The following is a 17,161-nucleotide window of genomic DNA, read 5'->3' as shown; positions in this document are numbered from 1 at the left end:
AATAGCTTGACTGGTACAGTTGAAAGCAGCATTGAGTTGGCCTGTATATCCTCTGCCATAGGAGTTGATTGCCTTGGTCCATCTGGACTTGGACCGCATTTCCTATTCTTCAAAATCTGATAGGATGATTTGTTTAAAAATTGATTTTCGAGATGTGGGTGTCGCTGTTGATGGTCATTGCCTGGCACTTGTGCGTTGCAAATGTTACCTGCCATTTGTCAGTCGAAGCCCAGATGTTGTCTATGGGTTGCTTTGTTATTGGAGGAGTTGAAACTGGACTCATCAGCAAACAGCTTGAGTCCACATGACTGAAGGAAAATTATTGAAAAATCAGCTAAAATGGTTCTGTTTAGCATGCTTCCCTGAGGGACTCTTACAACAATGTCCTGGGGTTGTATGATTGGCTTCCAATAACCACAACCATCTTCCTATGTCTCGGGTATGACTCCAGTCATGGGTGGGTTTTCCTTTTATGAAGACCTCAGTTTTGCTTGGGCTCCTTAGTGTCATACTCAGTTGAATGCTGCCTTGATGTTGAGGGCAGTTACTCTCACCAGACTTTAGGCATTCAGCTCTTGCATCCATAATCTGGATCGAGCCTATGACCAGGTCTGGAGCCAAGTGGTTCTAACGGAGAGCAGGTTATTGATTCTCGTTCCATCATTTTATTGATGGGAGGAGGCTGATGGGGCGGTAATTGTTCAAGTTAGATTTATCCTTTTTTGTGGTTGGGACATACCTGGGCGATCTTCTCATTGATGAGTAGATGTCAATGCCATAGCTGTACTGGAATGGCTTGGCCAGGGGGCAGTTAGTTCTGGAGCATAAGTCTTCAGCATTACAGCCAGTATGTGGTAGGGGTCCGTAGCCATCACCGTTCATAGCATTCGGCCACTTGTCATGAAAAGTGAAGCAAATTGGTTGGACATTGGCATCTATGATGGTGGGGACCTTAGGAGATTGAGTAGGATTGTCCATCCAGCACTTTTGAAGTCTTGTCTTTTGCACTCATATCTTGGGCTCCACCATGGTTGAGAATGGTGATGTTCATAGAGCCTCCAACTCCTGTTAGTTGCCAGATTGTCCACCACCACTCTTCACTGGATGGGGTAAATCTACAGACCTTAGTTTTGATCTGTTGGTTGTGGGACTGCCTAGGTCTGGCGAAAGCCTGCTTCTTTTGGTATGTGGCATAGAGGAAACCCTGTGTTGTAACTAGTTCAGCATATCATTCTAAAGTATGTCTATGCATCTGGCATAACTTTCTACATTCTCAATTGAACCAGATTTTGCCTCAGACTTGAATTCGATGGAGTGAGGGATGTGGCAGGCCATAAGGTTGCAGATTGTTGTGGTATACAAATCATCTGATGGCCAACAGCACCTCATAATGCTCACTTTTGCACTTAGATCTGTCCTTAATTGGTCTCATTTAATCTGATCGTAGAGCTGCTCTACATGATAAAGGATATCCTCACTATGGAGAAGAGACTTAGCCTGGATTTTCCTCTTGAATTACTGCCCATTCTGGGGTGAATTTGGGATGCGGAACAGAATGGGTTTTGAGGCTACTGTTTCAATATGCTACCGAAAAAGAATTGCACATGAATTATCCTCCCAAAAAATTGCTAAGTAAATAGGGTCAAGAAGGTGTGGCTTTTCCCAACTTCCACCCTAAACTATTACTGCTACTATATAAGTAATGGTAAGGAGTACTAGTAAAATAACCCTACATAGATAATTGTTTAAGGAGGCCATTTTGGTTGCTGTAACTGTAGGTTGGTGCTGCTTTGCCTACATGTAAATCTGTTTCATACTTGAGCTTGTGTCAGAACTTTTACTTAAAAGGTATGACAATAGATAAGCAGTAGCAGACATTTAAAGAAATATTTCAGAATTCTCAATGAATATACATTCCATTAAGAAATAAAAACTCCATGGGGAAAGCAATCCATCTGTGGCTAACTAAAGAAGTTAAGGATAGTATTAGATTAAAAGAGGCTTATAATGTTGCAAAGAAGAGTAGTAAGCCTGAGGATTGGGAAAGTTTTAGAAACCAGCAAAGGATGACCAAAAAATTGATTAAAAAGGGAGAAAATAGAATGAGAGTAAACTAGCAAGAAATATAAAAACAGATTGTAAGAGCTTCTACAAGTATGTAAAAAGGAAGAGAGTAGCAAAAATAAACATGGGTCCCTTAGAAGCTGAGACAGGAGAAATTATAATGGGGAATAAGGAAATGACAGAGACATTAAACAAATATTTTGTATCTGTCTTCACAGTAGAAGACACAAAAAGCATACCAAAAATAGTGGGGAACCAAGAGACAAATGAGAGTGAGGAACTTAAAACAATTAATATCAGTAGAGAAAAAGTACGAGGCAAACGAATGGGACTAAAAGCCGAAAAATCCCCTGGACCTGATGGCCTACATCCTAGGGTTCTAAAAGAGGTGGCTGCAGAGATAGTGGATGCAGTAGTTGTGATCTTCCAAAATTCCCTAGATTTTAGAATGGTCCCAGCGGATTGGAAGGTAGCAAATATAACCCCGATATTTAAGAAAGGAGGGAGAGAGAAAACAGGGAATTACAGGCCAGTTAGCCTGACATCAGTCATCGGGAAAATGTTGGAATCCATTATTAAGGAACTGGCAACACGGCACTTAGACAATCATAACATGATTAGGCAGAGTCAACATAGTTTTATGAAAGGGAGATCGTGTTTAACAAATTTATTAGAGTTTTTCGAGGATGTAACTAGCAGGGTAGATAAAGGGGAAACTGTGGATGTAGTATATTTGGATTTCCAAAAGGCATTCAATAAGGTGCCACGTAAAAGTTTGTTACGCAAGATAAGGGCTCATGGGGTTGGGGGTAATATTTTAGTATGGATAGAGGATTGGTTTACGGACAGAAAACAGAGTAGGGATAAACGGGTCATTTTCAGGTTGGCAGGCTGTAACTAGTGGGGTGCCGCAGGAATCAGTGCTTGGGCCTCAGCTATTTACAATCTATATTAATGACTTAGATGAAGGGACCGAGTGTAATGTATCCAAGTTTGCTGATGATACAAAGGTAGGTGGGAAAGTAAGCTGTGAGGAGGACATAAAGAGTGTGCAAAGGGATATAGACAGGCTAAGTGAATGGGCAAGAAGGTGGGAGATGGAGCATAATGTGGGGAAATGTGAGGTTATTTGCTTCGATGTGAAGAATAGAAAAGCAGAATATTTTTTAAAATGGTGAGAAACTATTAAATGTTGGTGTTGAGAGAGATGTGGGTGTCCTTGTACAAGAAACACAAAAAGTTAGCATGCAGGAAGGCAAATGGAATGTTGGCCTTTATTGCAAGGGGATTGGAGTATAAGAGTAAGGAAGTCTTGCTACAATTGTACAAGGCTTTGGTGAGACCACACCTGGAGTGCTGTGAACAGTTTTGGTCTCCTTATCTAAGGAAGGATATACTTGCCATAGAGGCGGTCCAACGAAGGTTCACTAGATTAATTCCTGGCTGAGAGGTTGAGTAAAATGGGCTTATATTCTCTGGAGTTTAGGAGAATGGGATCTCATTGAAACAATTAAGATTCTGAGGGGGCTTGACAGGGTAGATGCTGAGAGGTTGTTTCTCCTGGCTGGAGAGTCTAGAACTAGGGGGCATAGTCTCAGGATAAGGAGTCGGCCATTTAAAACTGAGATGAGGAGGAATTGCTTCACTGAGAGGGTTGTGAATCTTTAGAATTCTCTACCCCAAAGGGCTGTGGATGCTGAGTCATTGAGTATATTCAAGGCTGAGATAGATAGATTTCTGGACTCTAGGGGAATCAAGGGATATGGGGATCGGGCGGGAAAGTGGAGTTGAGGTCGAAGATCAGCCATGATCTTATTAAATGGCGGAGCAGGCTTGTGGGGCCGTATGGCCTACTCCTGCTCCTAAATTCTTATGTTCTTATGGATGGCAGGGACCAAAAACATTTAGGCTACTGCCTTCCACCATTTCCTCCTCTGTGCTGAGCTCCCTATTCCGACTTGTTCCAATATCTACTCTTCTATCCATGATAAAGCTTTTAGTGGCCGCTTCCCTGTGCTCTACTAATTTAAATCCAACCCCAATGCTCTTTTAACCCTCTTAGCAAGGAGATTGGTAATCCAGTTTAGGTGAAATCCATCCTTCCTGAACAGCTTCCTCCTTTCCCAAAATGATCCCAATGTGTAAGAAATCTGAACTCTTTCTTCCAACACCATCTCTCAAGCTGTATTTTCACATACCTTATCTGTCTCTCCCTGTCTGTGCAGCACATGGCACTGGTAGCAATCCTGATACTACTACCCTGGGGATCTTGCACCTTATTCTATTCCTTGGTCTTGAAGCTGACTTTGTTGACCTCGGATCTGTCCTTTATGATGTCAGTTCCCATGTGACCTACAATTTTTGGCTGTTCACCCTCCCTTTCCAGGAGTTTCTCCACCCGCAACATAATGTTCTATACGCTTGCATCTGGGTCATATGCCATACAGGACTCCCAGTCACAACTGCAGAAAAGGCTATCTATCCCCCTAATTATACAGACCCCTACAACTACTACAATCCTGTTCTGTTCCCTCACATAGCCATTTGCTTCATAATGCCATGGCATTACTTCTGGCTACTGCTTTTTAATTATCAAATTATAATTCTTGAAGTTCTAGGGTCCTCTCCATTGTCAACATGTAAGAAACAGTACAGTATTAGGTGGGATCAGACTAAGCAAGAATAGAAGGAGGTCTAAGATAGGTTTACAGTGCACAAAGCGTAGTAAATAAGGTTGGTGAGCTGCAGGCACAAATAGCCACATGCGAATATGATGTGGCAATAACGGAGACCTGGCTCAAAAAAGGGCAGGATTGGGTACTAAATATTCCTGGATATAAGGTGTTCAGGAAAGATAGGGAAGGAAAGAAAGGAGGTGGGGTGGCAGTATTGATTAAAGAGAATATTGCAGTGCTGGAGAGAGAAGATGTCCTGGAGAGGTCAAGGACAGAATCTATTTGGTTAGAGTTAAGAAACTATAGAGGACAATTACACTACTGGGTGTATTTTATAGGTCACCAACTAGTGGGAAAGATATAAAGGAGAAAATCTGCAGGGAAATTACAGAGAGGTGCAAAAGTCATAGAGTACGAATAATGGGGGGGACTTCAACAATCCTAATATAGACTGGGATTGTAATAGTGTAAAATGCAAAGAGGGGGAGGAATTTTTGAAGTGTGGAAGGAGGCATTGCTGGATCTGGTTCTGGGGAACGAGGTGCGTCAAGTGGAGCAAGTGTCAGTGGGGGAACATTTAGGGAACAGTGATCATAGTATCATAAGGTTTAGATTAGCTATGGTAAAGGACAAAGAGCACTGTAGAGTAAAAATACTCAATTGGAGGAGGACCAATTTAAGTGGGATCTGGCCCAGGTAAATTGAAATCAAAGATTGCCAGGCAAAACTGTAATCGAGCAATGGGCGGCCTTTAAAGAGGAGATGGGTCGGGTACAGTCTAGATACATTCCCACGAGGGGGAAAAGAAGCCATTGCTCCCTGGATGACGAAAGAGATAGAGAGTAAGATGAAGCAGAAAAAGGGGCCGTTTGACACATGTCAGGTTGAAAATACAAGTGAGAACCAAGCTGAAGAGAGAAAGTTCAGAGGGGAAGTGAAAAAGGAAATGAGAGGGGCAAAGAGAGAGTATGAGAATAGACTGGCAACCAACATAAAAGGGAATCCAAAAGTCTTCTATAGGCATAAAAAAATAGTAAAAAAGTAGTGAGGAGGGGTGGGGTCGATTAGGGACCAAAAAGGAGATCTACTCATGGAGGCAGAGGGCATGGCTGAGGTACTAAATGATTACTTTGTATCTGTCTTTACCAAGGAAGAAGATGCTGCCAAAGTCACAGTAAAAGAGGTAGTTGAGATACTGGATGGGCTAAAAATTGATAAAGAGGAAGTACTAGAAAGGCTGGCTGTACTTAAAGTAGATAAGTCACCCTGTCCGGATGGGATGCATTCTAGGTTGCTGAGGGAAGTAAGGGTGGTACTGGCCATAATCTTCCAATCATCCTTAGATACGGAGGAGGTGTCAGAGAACTGGAGAATTGCAAATGTGACACCCTAGTTTAAAAAAGGATAAACCCAGCAACTGCAGGCCAGTCAGTTTAACCTCAGTGGTGGGGAAACTTTTAGAAATGATAATCTAAGACAAAATTATGTCACTTGGACAAGTATAGATTAATTAAAGAAAGCCAGCACAGAATTGTTAAAGACAAATCGTGTTTATCTAACTTGCTTGAGTTTTTTGATGAGGTAACAGAGCGGGTTGATGAGGGCAATGCTGTTGATGTGGTATATATGGACTCCCAAAAGGCGTTTGATAACAGGCTTGTCATCAAAGTTGAAACCCATGCAATAAAAGGGGCAATGGCAGCATGGATACTAAACTGGCTAACTGACAGGAAATATAGAGCAGTGGTGAACAGTTGTTTTTCGGACTGGAGGAAGGTATACAGTGGTGTTCCTCAGGGGTTGGTACTAGGACCACTGCTTTTCTTGATATATATTAATAATTTGGACTTGGGTGTACAGGGCACAATTTCAAAATTTGCAGATGACACAAAACTTGGAAGTGTAGTGAACAGTGAGGAGGATAGTGATAGACTTCAAGAGGATATAGACAGGCTGGTGGAATGGGCAAACACGCAGCAGATGAAATTTAATGCAGAGAAGCGCGAAGTGATACATTTTGGTAGGAAAAACGAGGAGAGGAATTATCAACTAAAGGGTACAATTCTAGAGGGGGTGGAGGAACAGAGATACCTGGAGGTATATGTGCACAAATCGTTGAAGGTGGTAGGGCAAGTTGAGAAAGCGGTTAAAAAGGCATAAGAGATCCTGGGCTTTATAAATAGAGGCATAGAGTACAAAATTAAGGAAGTTATGATGAACCTTTATAAAACACTGGTTCGGCCACAATTGGAGTATTGTGTCCATTTCTGAGCACCGCAATTTAGGAAAGATCTGAAGGTCTTAGAGATGGTGCAGAAAAGATTTACTAGAATGGTTCCATGGATGAAGGACTTTAGTTACGTGTATAGACTGGAGAAGCTGGGGTTGCTCTCTTTAGAGCAGAAAAGGTTGAGAGGAGATTTGATAGAGGTATTCAAAATCATGAAGGGTCTAGACAGAGTAGATAAAGAGAAACTGTTCCCATTGGCGGAAGGGTCAAGGACCAGAGGACATAGATTTAAGGTGATTGGCAAAAGACCCAAAGATGACATAAGGAAAATTTTTTTACACAGCGAGTGGTTATGATCTAGAATGCACTGCCTGAGGGGGTGGTGGAGGCAGAGTCAATCGTGGCTTTCAAAAGGGAATTGGAGAAGCACTTGAAGGGAAAATATTTGCAGGGCTATGGGGAAACACTGGTTCAGCCACAACTGGAGTATTGTGTCCAGTTCTGGGCACTGCACTTCAGCAAAGATGTGAAGGCCTTAGAAAGGGTGCAGAAGAGATTTACTAAAATGATTCCAGGGATGAGGGGCTTTAGTTACATGGATAGACTGGAGAAGATGGAGTTGTTCTCCTTGGAACAGAAACGGTTGCGAGGAAATTTGATAGAGGTATTCAAAATCATGAAGGGTCTAGACAGAGTAGATAAAGAGAAACTGTTCCCATTGGCGGAAGGGTCAAGGACCAGAGGACATAGATTTAAGGTGATTGGCAAAAGAACCAAAGGTGACATGAGGAAAAACTTTTTTACACAGTGAGTGGTTAGGATCTGTAATGCACTGCCCAAGGGGCCTTCAAAAGGGAACTGGATAAGTACTTGAAAGGAAAAAAATTGAAGGGCTACAGGGAAAAGCAGGAGCTCTGGAATTAACTAGATTGCTCTTGCAGAGAGCCGGTAGGGGCTCGACAGGCCAAATGGCCTCCTTCTGTGCTGTAACCATTCTATGATTCTAACATCTGTCCTACCCTGTTCCCCCTACAGGCTTTGATATTCAACTCTTTCAATCGATGAGGTGATCACCATCTGCAGTACATGTTCAGAAAAATTCTCCCCATCTTGTACGTATATTGCACAATGTAAACAATTGTTCCTGAGCTCAGCAATGTTCTGTTTAAGAGTCACAATCCTCAGACACTTAATGCAAGTGTATTTCTCTAAGTACCTTATGGATCCAGGATAGCCCCATCATGCATGTGGGATATATCCTGTAAGCCTCCTATTGCTCTGTAATAGTCCTTTCTAAATATGATAAAACCACCTCTTATGTGACCTGTCCAGACAGTACGAGTTATCCTGAGCTTTCTCTTATCACCAAACTCTCAAGAACCGAAACTCTCTTGCTCACTCCGCCTCTGAATAATGTCTTTGGACTTGAACTTGTGTCTTTCTTTCTCCGACCTGATTAGTGACTTACAGCTGCAGAAAGATTAACTTTCAATAGCTAGAAAGTGTAAGGTTTAAGCAATACATCTTTAAACAATATACATATATCCCCACCAATTAACTTGCTTATGAACCAAAATTCGGTTTCTGCCCCTCTGTCTCTGCTGGTTTTCTCAAGTTCCGGTTTACTCCATACTTGTCTATACCATGTAATATTGGGCGCGTCAATAGCCTATGCACGGCCAGCTGCGGTGTTGGTAATCACATACAGTCCTCAGAATTGCAGGCCAGCTGCGTTATCAACAGTCACTGCGATGAAGCTTAACAGTCGCCATAGCGCCTAGCCTTCCCTTTAACCTATGAACAACCGGAAGTTCCGGTTGGAACGGCTCGAAATTCGAACGGTTGCCCCGGAGACGCAGCTTGGTTTGTGGCGGCGAGGAGCGGGACGGTGATGGGAAGTAACGAGGACGCGGCCCTTGATTCCGTTATCGCGCGGTTAAAACACCGCTACCTCGACAATAAGGAGGTGGGAAATATCGGGGGTTCTCCTGTGAGCGCGATCGTGGAGCGGTTTAAAGAGCGGCTCCGGGACTGTGTGGATCAGGTGAGAGGATGGTGGCGTTCGCGGTGCTGGAGGAGGGAGGTGCGAGCGGCGGGGTGTGGTGCCGGGGGCTTTCATCAGTTGCTAACACGCCCCGCTGAGTCAGATGTCGAGGTTTCTCAGCCCACTCCAGAAGCTGGGCTGACACGCTGAGGTGCTGTTAAATCGAGGCCCAGCCTACCTCTTCCTGTGGACTTCAAAGATCATATGGCCCTGTTTCAGCCCGGAGCACTCCCGGTGTCTTGGCCAACTTTCCTCCCTCAACCAATAACAAAAAGAAATCTGCTGGTCATTTATCTCCTTGTTTGCGGGATCTTGCTGCGTGCAAAATGGCTGCCATATTTGTCTATATAAGTTACTGCACTTCAAAATAATCCATGTATTAACGACTTTAAAAGATGCGATGAAGTAAGCCAAGATGCTTCCTTTTGAACCTGCAGTAACCACCCATATCCTTGATCTACGATGATGTTCAATATTAGTATCAATGATTTGCTACAATATTACTGGAAGCTTGGCATGACATAATTCTAAGTGAACTCATTGCTGCAGTAGGTTAGCATACTGTACTGTGGGACCCAATTTTAAGTGACGGGATGAAATACGTCTGTGTGTCTGTCTCTCTTCTGCTTCCCACTCCCCCAAAGGGTTGAGAGTACAAAACTGCCCACACATTAGTGATTTTTTTCAGTTAGCATAGAAAGTGAAAACATTATCAGGGAATTTTTATGATGTGGCGAGTGTCTATTGGGTTGAGATGGCTGGATTTTATTTCATGGAAAAGTCCGTGGGCAGCGTTACTTCACGTGACCAGTTGAAAGGTGACATGCAGTTCTCCCTCCATTGGCTGCATTCAGTGTGGCTGTCCTGATGTTTGGGGAACCAAAGGTATTGTCAACCCATGATGTGCCCTTGGGTTAAGCCTGTCAGTTTCAGTAGGGTAAACTGGAGAGTCTGTCCCTTGACAATGATACATTAACATCCCAAAGTGATTCACAGCCAATGTATTTTTTTTGAAGTGTAGTCACTGTTGTAACTTCGATAAATGCGGCGGCCAATTTGTGCACTGCAAGGTCCCACTGATAGCAATTAGATAAATGACCTGATGATCTGTTTTAATGGTGTTGAGGGAGAAATGTTGGCCGGGACAATGGGAGAACGCCCCTGCTCTTGTTCAAATAGTGGCATGGGATCTTTTACATCCACCTGAGAGGCAGACAGGGCTTAAGTTTAACATCTCATCCGAAAGACATCACCTCCGACAATGCAGCCCACTTCCTCAGTACTGCACTGAAGTGTCAGCCTAGATTATGTGCACGAGTCACTGGGGTTGGACTGGAACCCTTGACTTTCTGACTCGGAAGCAAGAGTGCTATCACTGAGCCAAAGCTGACACCTAAATAATAGCTGGTCAACAGAGGCTTTTATATAATTAACTATACTTGGCAGGACTTTAATTGTATCATATTGTATTCATTTTGATAAATGCTGCATTTTTAGTGAGATGTACGTGGCATGTATCAGTGAGAAGGCAGATGTGCTAGTATATTTTGGGTTAGCACTGCAAGATTTAAAAATTGATTATGAACATTTATCGCTAATAACATCTCCCAATTTCATCAGTTCAGTTTCATTCTGGGTCTTCCTATTGTACAGTGGAGCCCAGTAGAACTACAGAGACTGGCTGTTATCATAGAGGATGCTCTCCCGAAACAGAATCAAAAACCTAGAGGTGAAAAAACAATGTACTAACATATTCTGCCACCCAATGGTTGTATTCTAATCTGCACTCATTAAATTGTAATACTAGAGGCAATTGTTATTTGCTGTTTATATACATTTTTACAGAAGTTAATTTCACAGATGTCAGTTGAAGCAGAGTATTTTTATACGTTGCTCCGTTTCTTTGTGTTTTTGTCGCAATTGACCAAATTAGCATACTGTAGCACTTTGGATAATCAAAAGAATGTTCTGGTTAAAGATTCCAGGAAAATGTTGTTAAAAAGTCAGACATGAGAAAACAGAAATAAATTTGATGGAATCAAGTATAAAATCAGGTATCAAAATAATAATGAAAATGAGTTTCATGCACACAAAATACTGAGACATATAGCATTGTTTGTAACTCCTATTGGTATTTCACCTCAACTTCGTGAGACTGGTCACTTGCTAAATGAAAGTGTAATAAAACATTAATTTTAAAATAAAATGCTTTTCAACTTTCATTTTAATCCATAAATGTCCATTTGATTCATCTGTAATTATCCCAATATTATAACGCATCATAAAGTGTTGCTAGGTTTATATTGTTCACAAGAAAGATGTGGTAACTTGCCCATAGTCTTTTATTACTTGTTAAATAAACCTAGCACTATATTGCTGTGGTGCAATATTTTACATGTAATGTAGCATATGTTTTCCCAACATTTTATGCAGTGAACTTTGCATGTTTTGCTATTTTGGGTATCTGATTTAAAAGTCACAGTATTCATTTTCAATAGTTCATGTTTTATTTTAGGACTCCAGAATAAATATGACCAGAATTAGTATGAAAATCAACCCATCTATCAAAAGTAAGGCTATATGATTTTAACTTTTCTATGAAATGAAAATGGTACATGTACTAGATTTGTAAACTGGTGTGTATTGCTGCAAAAATTTGTCACAGCCAGTCAGTCAACTTGTTTTTTATTAGTATATATCAAAATATTTGTACACTTATTGCCATTTGCCTTTCCAGAGCACAAGAGCTCTGGGAAGCTGTCCATAACTATAACTGACAAGTGAATTTTAAGAATGAGAAATTAAAAAATTATATGTACTAGTGGATCATCTGTGGTGCCAGAGGATACAATGGAGTTACGATGCTACTCAGTGGCAGCAACCTGTAACTGCAGTATCACAGATTTACTTACATAAGGGATTCCTATTATAACTGGTTACTGAAGCATTTTCAATGTTATAAGTTGACATGAAAGGTGTGATCAAAATTGCAGATCAGTATCCCCTCCGCCACTCTTCCCCTCCCTTTCTTTCTCTCTCTATCTCCATCTCTCTCTCTCTCTCTCTCTTGAACAACTAAGTCCGTCTTTGATAAGGTCCCACACAAGGGATTATTAATAAAAATGAGAACCTATGGAATTGGAGGTAACCTTATGGTTGGGAAGTAGTAGGAGAGAGAGAGAGTAAAGGGAATGTACTGTGATTGGTGGAATGTGACAAGTGATGTTCCAGGGTTCTGTACTGGGTGCCTCAGCTTTGCACCATATATATCAATGACTTGGATGAAGGAATAGAGATTTATATATCACTAAGATAGGAGGCACAAGAAGTTGTGTGGATGGGAGCAGGAAGTTAAAAAGGGACATAGATGGACTAAGCGAGTGGGCAAAACAATAGCAGATAGAGTTCAATGTGGGGTGTGAGGTCAGCCACTTTGGATCCAAGAAAGACAAATCAGAATATTTTCTTAACGACAAGAGACTAGGAACTGTGGAGGAGCAAAAGAATTTGGGTGTTTTACTAATAAATTACTAATTGCTCGTGCACAGTTACAAAAAGTAATCAAAAAAGCTAATGGAATGTGGGCCTTTTTCTCAAGGGGGCTGGAATACAAAGGGGTGGAAGTGTTGCTTCAGTTGTATAGAACCTTGGTCAGACCCCATCTGGATTACTGCATTCATTTTTGGGATGGATATATTGACCTTGAGTAGGATACGGTGCAGATTCACTAGAGTTACACCAGGGCTTAAAGGGTTAAATTATGCAGACATAGACTTAGCTTGTATTCCCTTGAGTTTAGAAGGTTGAGGGGTAATCTAATTGAGATGTTTAAAATGATGAACGGATTCAATGGAGTAGATATAGAGAAGGTATTTCCTCTGATGGCGGAATCCAGCATAAGGGGACACAATCTTAAAATTAGAGCTAGGTCATTCAGGAGTGAAATCAGGGTAGTGGAAATCTGGAATTCTCTTCCCCAAACGGCTGTGGATGCTGAGTCGATTGAAATTTTCAAGACTGAGAGCGACAAATCTTTATGAATGGCTTACTCCTGTTCCTGTTCTTATTTTAACAAATAGCTACAACTCATCATTTTGTTCTATTCTAACCTTTTTGAATCCTTTATATCCTTTCAATTGTAATTCTGCAGCAACATTTGTGTTCAAACCATGTTTCAAACATCAATGTAGTCTGAACTCTGCTTGGTTGCAGAGGACAAGAAAGAAAGAGAAAAAGATAATTTTCAGAAGGTGCTTAAGAGACATTTTTTCTTTTACCTTTGGACTGTGTCTTTTTCCAAAAAAGCCACCAACAATTACATCATGTGGCATTAGAATAGGATGAAAGGGGGTTGGGGGTTGGAAGAAGTTGCTGCTGCTGCCCTCAGGAGGAGGATACGGGTGAGGACAGGGCTGTGTGTGTATGCATGTGCATCCAGGTCTTTTACTTTCTTGGATAAATAAATTCATCTTCACTGCCCTATTCAGAATCTTGTCAGTGGACCTTCTGGCCTTTTCTCCACTTCTTTCTCCTTCACCAATTTGGGGGAAGAAAAACACAACTTCACAAGTCACCACTTGTCTTTGGATATTGGACAGGATTGCTCTAAATGCTTTCCTACAAGGTTACAACGTTGATCATAAACCAACCAGTGCCTGTCATTCTTTGTGAAACATTTTAATTCCTCCCCTTGACTTTCTCACCAACATCCACAGGAAATTAATTGATTTCTTCTGGAATAAAGGGAAGCACTGGGTCTCTGCTGAAGTTCTGAGTCTACCACTTGGGGAGGTCATTTAGGTGCTGGTGTGTGTTTGCTTGCAGGTGGTGACTTTCTGCTTTCAGACCCTGCAGAGATATGTCGAGGATGCTTCAAAATGGTGTGCGTTGGTGACATACCATCGACATCATGTCTGACCCTGAGCTGAGCTTTACACCCAACATCCTTTTCAATACCAAGAGTACTTAGTTCCACCTTTGCACCATTGTTGACCTCCTCAACATTGCCCCTCTCTCTTTCCCCCCCACCCTGCCCCCAATCAGCCACTCTGCTCCTGCAACCCTCATCTCTGCTTTCGTCACTTCCAGACTCGATTACTTGTATGCTCTTCTTACTGGTTTTCCATCGTCCACCCTCCAATTTACACAAAATGCAGTTGCCTGTACTCTGTCTTGCTCACCGATTATCCACATTCTCAGTGACCTACACTGGCTCCTTGTACCCCAGCGCATCTAGTTTAAAATCTATGGCCCCTCTCCTCCCTACCTCTGCAATCACCTTTAGTCTTGCATCCTCTCCCAAACTCTTTGGTCCTTTGACTCTTGTCTCCTGTGCATCTCTTTACCCCATCATTGATGGTCGAGCCTTCAGATGCTTCTGTTCTACTGTTTTGAAATCCCTCCATAAAATCTTCTGCCTCTACTTCTCTGTGCTGATTTTAAAAACTCAAAATCCGTATTTTCGATCTAGCCTTCAATCACTTCTCCTAACCCTCTCCTATGGCTCAACATTCATTCGTCTAGTTATTTCTCTGTAAATCGCTTTTACAATTTTGTGGGTTTTATGTTGGATATTCTCTTGAGTTCATTGTTACTGGTCACTCCCATAATTGGGCAATGAGTCCTCAATGTTCCAGACTGCACCTTTACTGTCCAATATCTAGTTTAATGATGGCGTATTCCAGGGATCATCACATGCAACCCTTGTTCCATTAATTGGCAATTGAAGCCTCGCCACATGTGTTCTCTTGTCTTTAAGGAAAGTGGACTGAGACAAGGCATGATTATAGATCAGCAAACTAGTTTATTTTACATAATATACATGAATGAACAAAATACAGTTTTCACAATGAGATTGATCAATGTCCTACCCATAAAAATAATAAAATGCAACTCTGCTGCTGTTCTAGGTAAAAACGCATTTTTACGCTAGCTCTTTCTAAGATAAATGGTCATGTCTTCCTTTGTTACAGTCTGTATGGGTTTAGTCTGGAATCAGCATCCCCAGGGAGAATCAAAGGCAGTCCTCTGATCCCTCTTCATTCTGACAGCTCGTCAGGCCAATCCTCTGCACACAAAGTTATGATCCTAAAAAGAATTACATTTCCTTTGCTGTAGGAGCCCACGGCTCCTGTGTATCTGTTTAGCTAAGGCTCCTTCTGGGCACATTGAATGAAAATATTCCATTACAATGGCAAAAAATGCTTAGAATAATACACAATTGTCTCAAAGCTAAAGTAACCTGCAGAAGTAAATAGTCTGGTGGTTATTCCATCTTTCTTTGGTAGCTCATTAACAATCCAAATCACCCAAACCTCCACCCATTGTTTAATTTCTACTGGCTTTAATGTTAAATCAAAAATGCTGCATTAAACATACAAATACATCCATGTGATATCAAGAAATGGCTGAGTGCACAGGATACAGCAAAGGCTACGGGCCCCGACGATATCCCGGCTGTAGTGCTGAAGACTTGTGCTCCAGAACGAGCCGCGCCTCTAGCCAAGTTGTTCCAGTACAGCTGCAACACTGGCATCTACCCGATAATGTGGAAAATTGCCCAGGTATGTCCTGTACACAAAAAGCAGGACAAATCCAATCCGGCCAATTTCCACCCCTTCAGTCTACTCTCAATCATCAGCAAAGTGATGGAAGGTGTTGTCGACAGTGCTTTCAAACGGCACTTACTCACCAATAACTTGCTCACCGATGCTCAGTTTGGGTTCCGCCAGGACCACTTGGCTCCAGACCTCATTACAGCCTTGGTCCAAACATGGACAAAAGAGCTGAATTCCAGAGGTGAGGTGAGAGTGACTGCCCTTGGCATCAAGGCAGCATTTGACCGAGTGTGGCAACAAGGAGCCCTAGTAAAATTGAAGTCAGTGGGAATCAGGGAGAAAACTCTCCAGTGGCTGGAGTCATACCTAGCACAAAGGAAGATGGTAGTGGTTGTTGGAGGCCAATCATCTCAACCCCAGGACATTGCTGCAGGAGTTCCTCAAGGCAGTGTCCTAGGCCCAACCATCTTCAGCTGCTTCATCAATGACGTTCCCTCCATCATAAGGTCAGAAATGGGGATGTTCGCTGATGATTGCAAGGTGTTCAGTTCCATTCGCAACCCCTCAAATAATGAAGCAGTCCATGCTCGCATGCAGCAAGACCTGAACAACATCCAGGCTTGGGCTGATAAGTGGCAAGTAACATTCGCGCCAGGCGATGACCATCTCCAACAAGAGAGAGTCTAACCACCTCCCCTTGACATTCAATGGCATTACCATCGCCGAATCCCCCACCATCAACATCCTGGGGGTCACCATTGACCAGAAACTAAACTGGACCAGCCATATAAATACTGTGGCTACAAGAGCAGGTCAGGGGCTGGGTATTCTATGGCGAGTGACTCACCTCCTGACTCCCCAAAGCCTTTTCACCATCTACAAGGCACAAGTCTGGAGTGTGATGGAATACTCTCCACTTGCCTGAATGAGTGCAGCTCCAACAACACTCAAGAAGCTTGACACCTTCCAGGACAAAGCAGCCTGCTTGATTGGCACCCCATCCACCACCCTAAACATTCACTCCCTTCACCACCGGTGCACTGTGGCTGCAGTGCTTACCATCCACAGGATGCACTGCAGCAACCCGCCAAGGCTTCTTCGACAGCACCTCCCAAACCTGCGACCTCTACCACCTGGAAGGACAAGAGCAGCAGGCACATGGGAACAACACTATTGGCACGTTCCCCTCCAAATTACACACCATCCCAACTTGGAAATATATCGTGTTCCTTCATCGTTGCCGGGTCAAAATCCTGGAACTCCCTTCCTAACAGCACTGTGGGAGAACCTTCACCACGTGGACTGCAGCGGTTCAAGAAGGCGGCTCATCACCACCTTCTCAAGGGCAATTAATGATGGCAATAAATGTGGGCCTTGCTAGCGACGCCTACATCCCATGAATGAATTAAAAAGAAAATACAAGAATTATAAATTATCAAAATTTTGCTCAGGCAATACGGGTAAAACCTAAACTACTAAAAGTGACGTGAGATGTTTTATAGATTAAAGCTGTTATCTCCCTAAACCTATTCACCTCTCTCTCCTTTCAAGACGCTCCTGAAAGCCTACCTCTTTTGGTCACCTGTCCAAA

General features: G+C 42.4%; 1 protein-coding gene across 2 annotated transcripts in view; it reads left to right on the top strand.

Moving 5' to 3' along the window:
* Nucleotides 1–8,692: 8,692 nt before the first annotated feature.
* Nucleotides 8,693–17,161, top strand: part of LOC137322931 (coiled-coil domain-containing protein 138-like) — a 109,525-nt gene continuing 101,056 nt past the window's right edge. The window contains exons 1-2 of one of the 2 annotated variants that reach the window (XM_067986168.1): nt 8,693–9,013; nt 11,529–11,583. In XM_067986168.1, coding sequence (XP_067842269.1) covers nt 8,861–9,013; nt 11,529–11,583 — 208 coding nt within the window. In that variant the 5' untranslated portion in view covers nt 8,693–8,860. The remainder of the gene's footprint in view (nt 9,014–11,528; nt 11,584–17,161) is intronic. The other variant, XM_067986169.1, reaches the window with a different exon arrangement.

The sequence above is a fragment of the Heptranchias perlo genome, chromosome 6, assembly GCF_035084215.1.
Source record: "Heptranchias perlo isolate sHepPer1 chromosome 6, sHepPer1.hap1, whole genome shotgun sequence".
NCBI lineage: Eukaryota > Metazoa > Chordata > Chondrichthyes > Hexanchiformes > Hexanchidae > Heptranchias > Heptranchias perlo.
The sequence above is the reverse complement of the archived record's forward strand: the minus strand, read 5'-3'. Positions and strand labels throughout refer to the sequence as shown.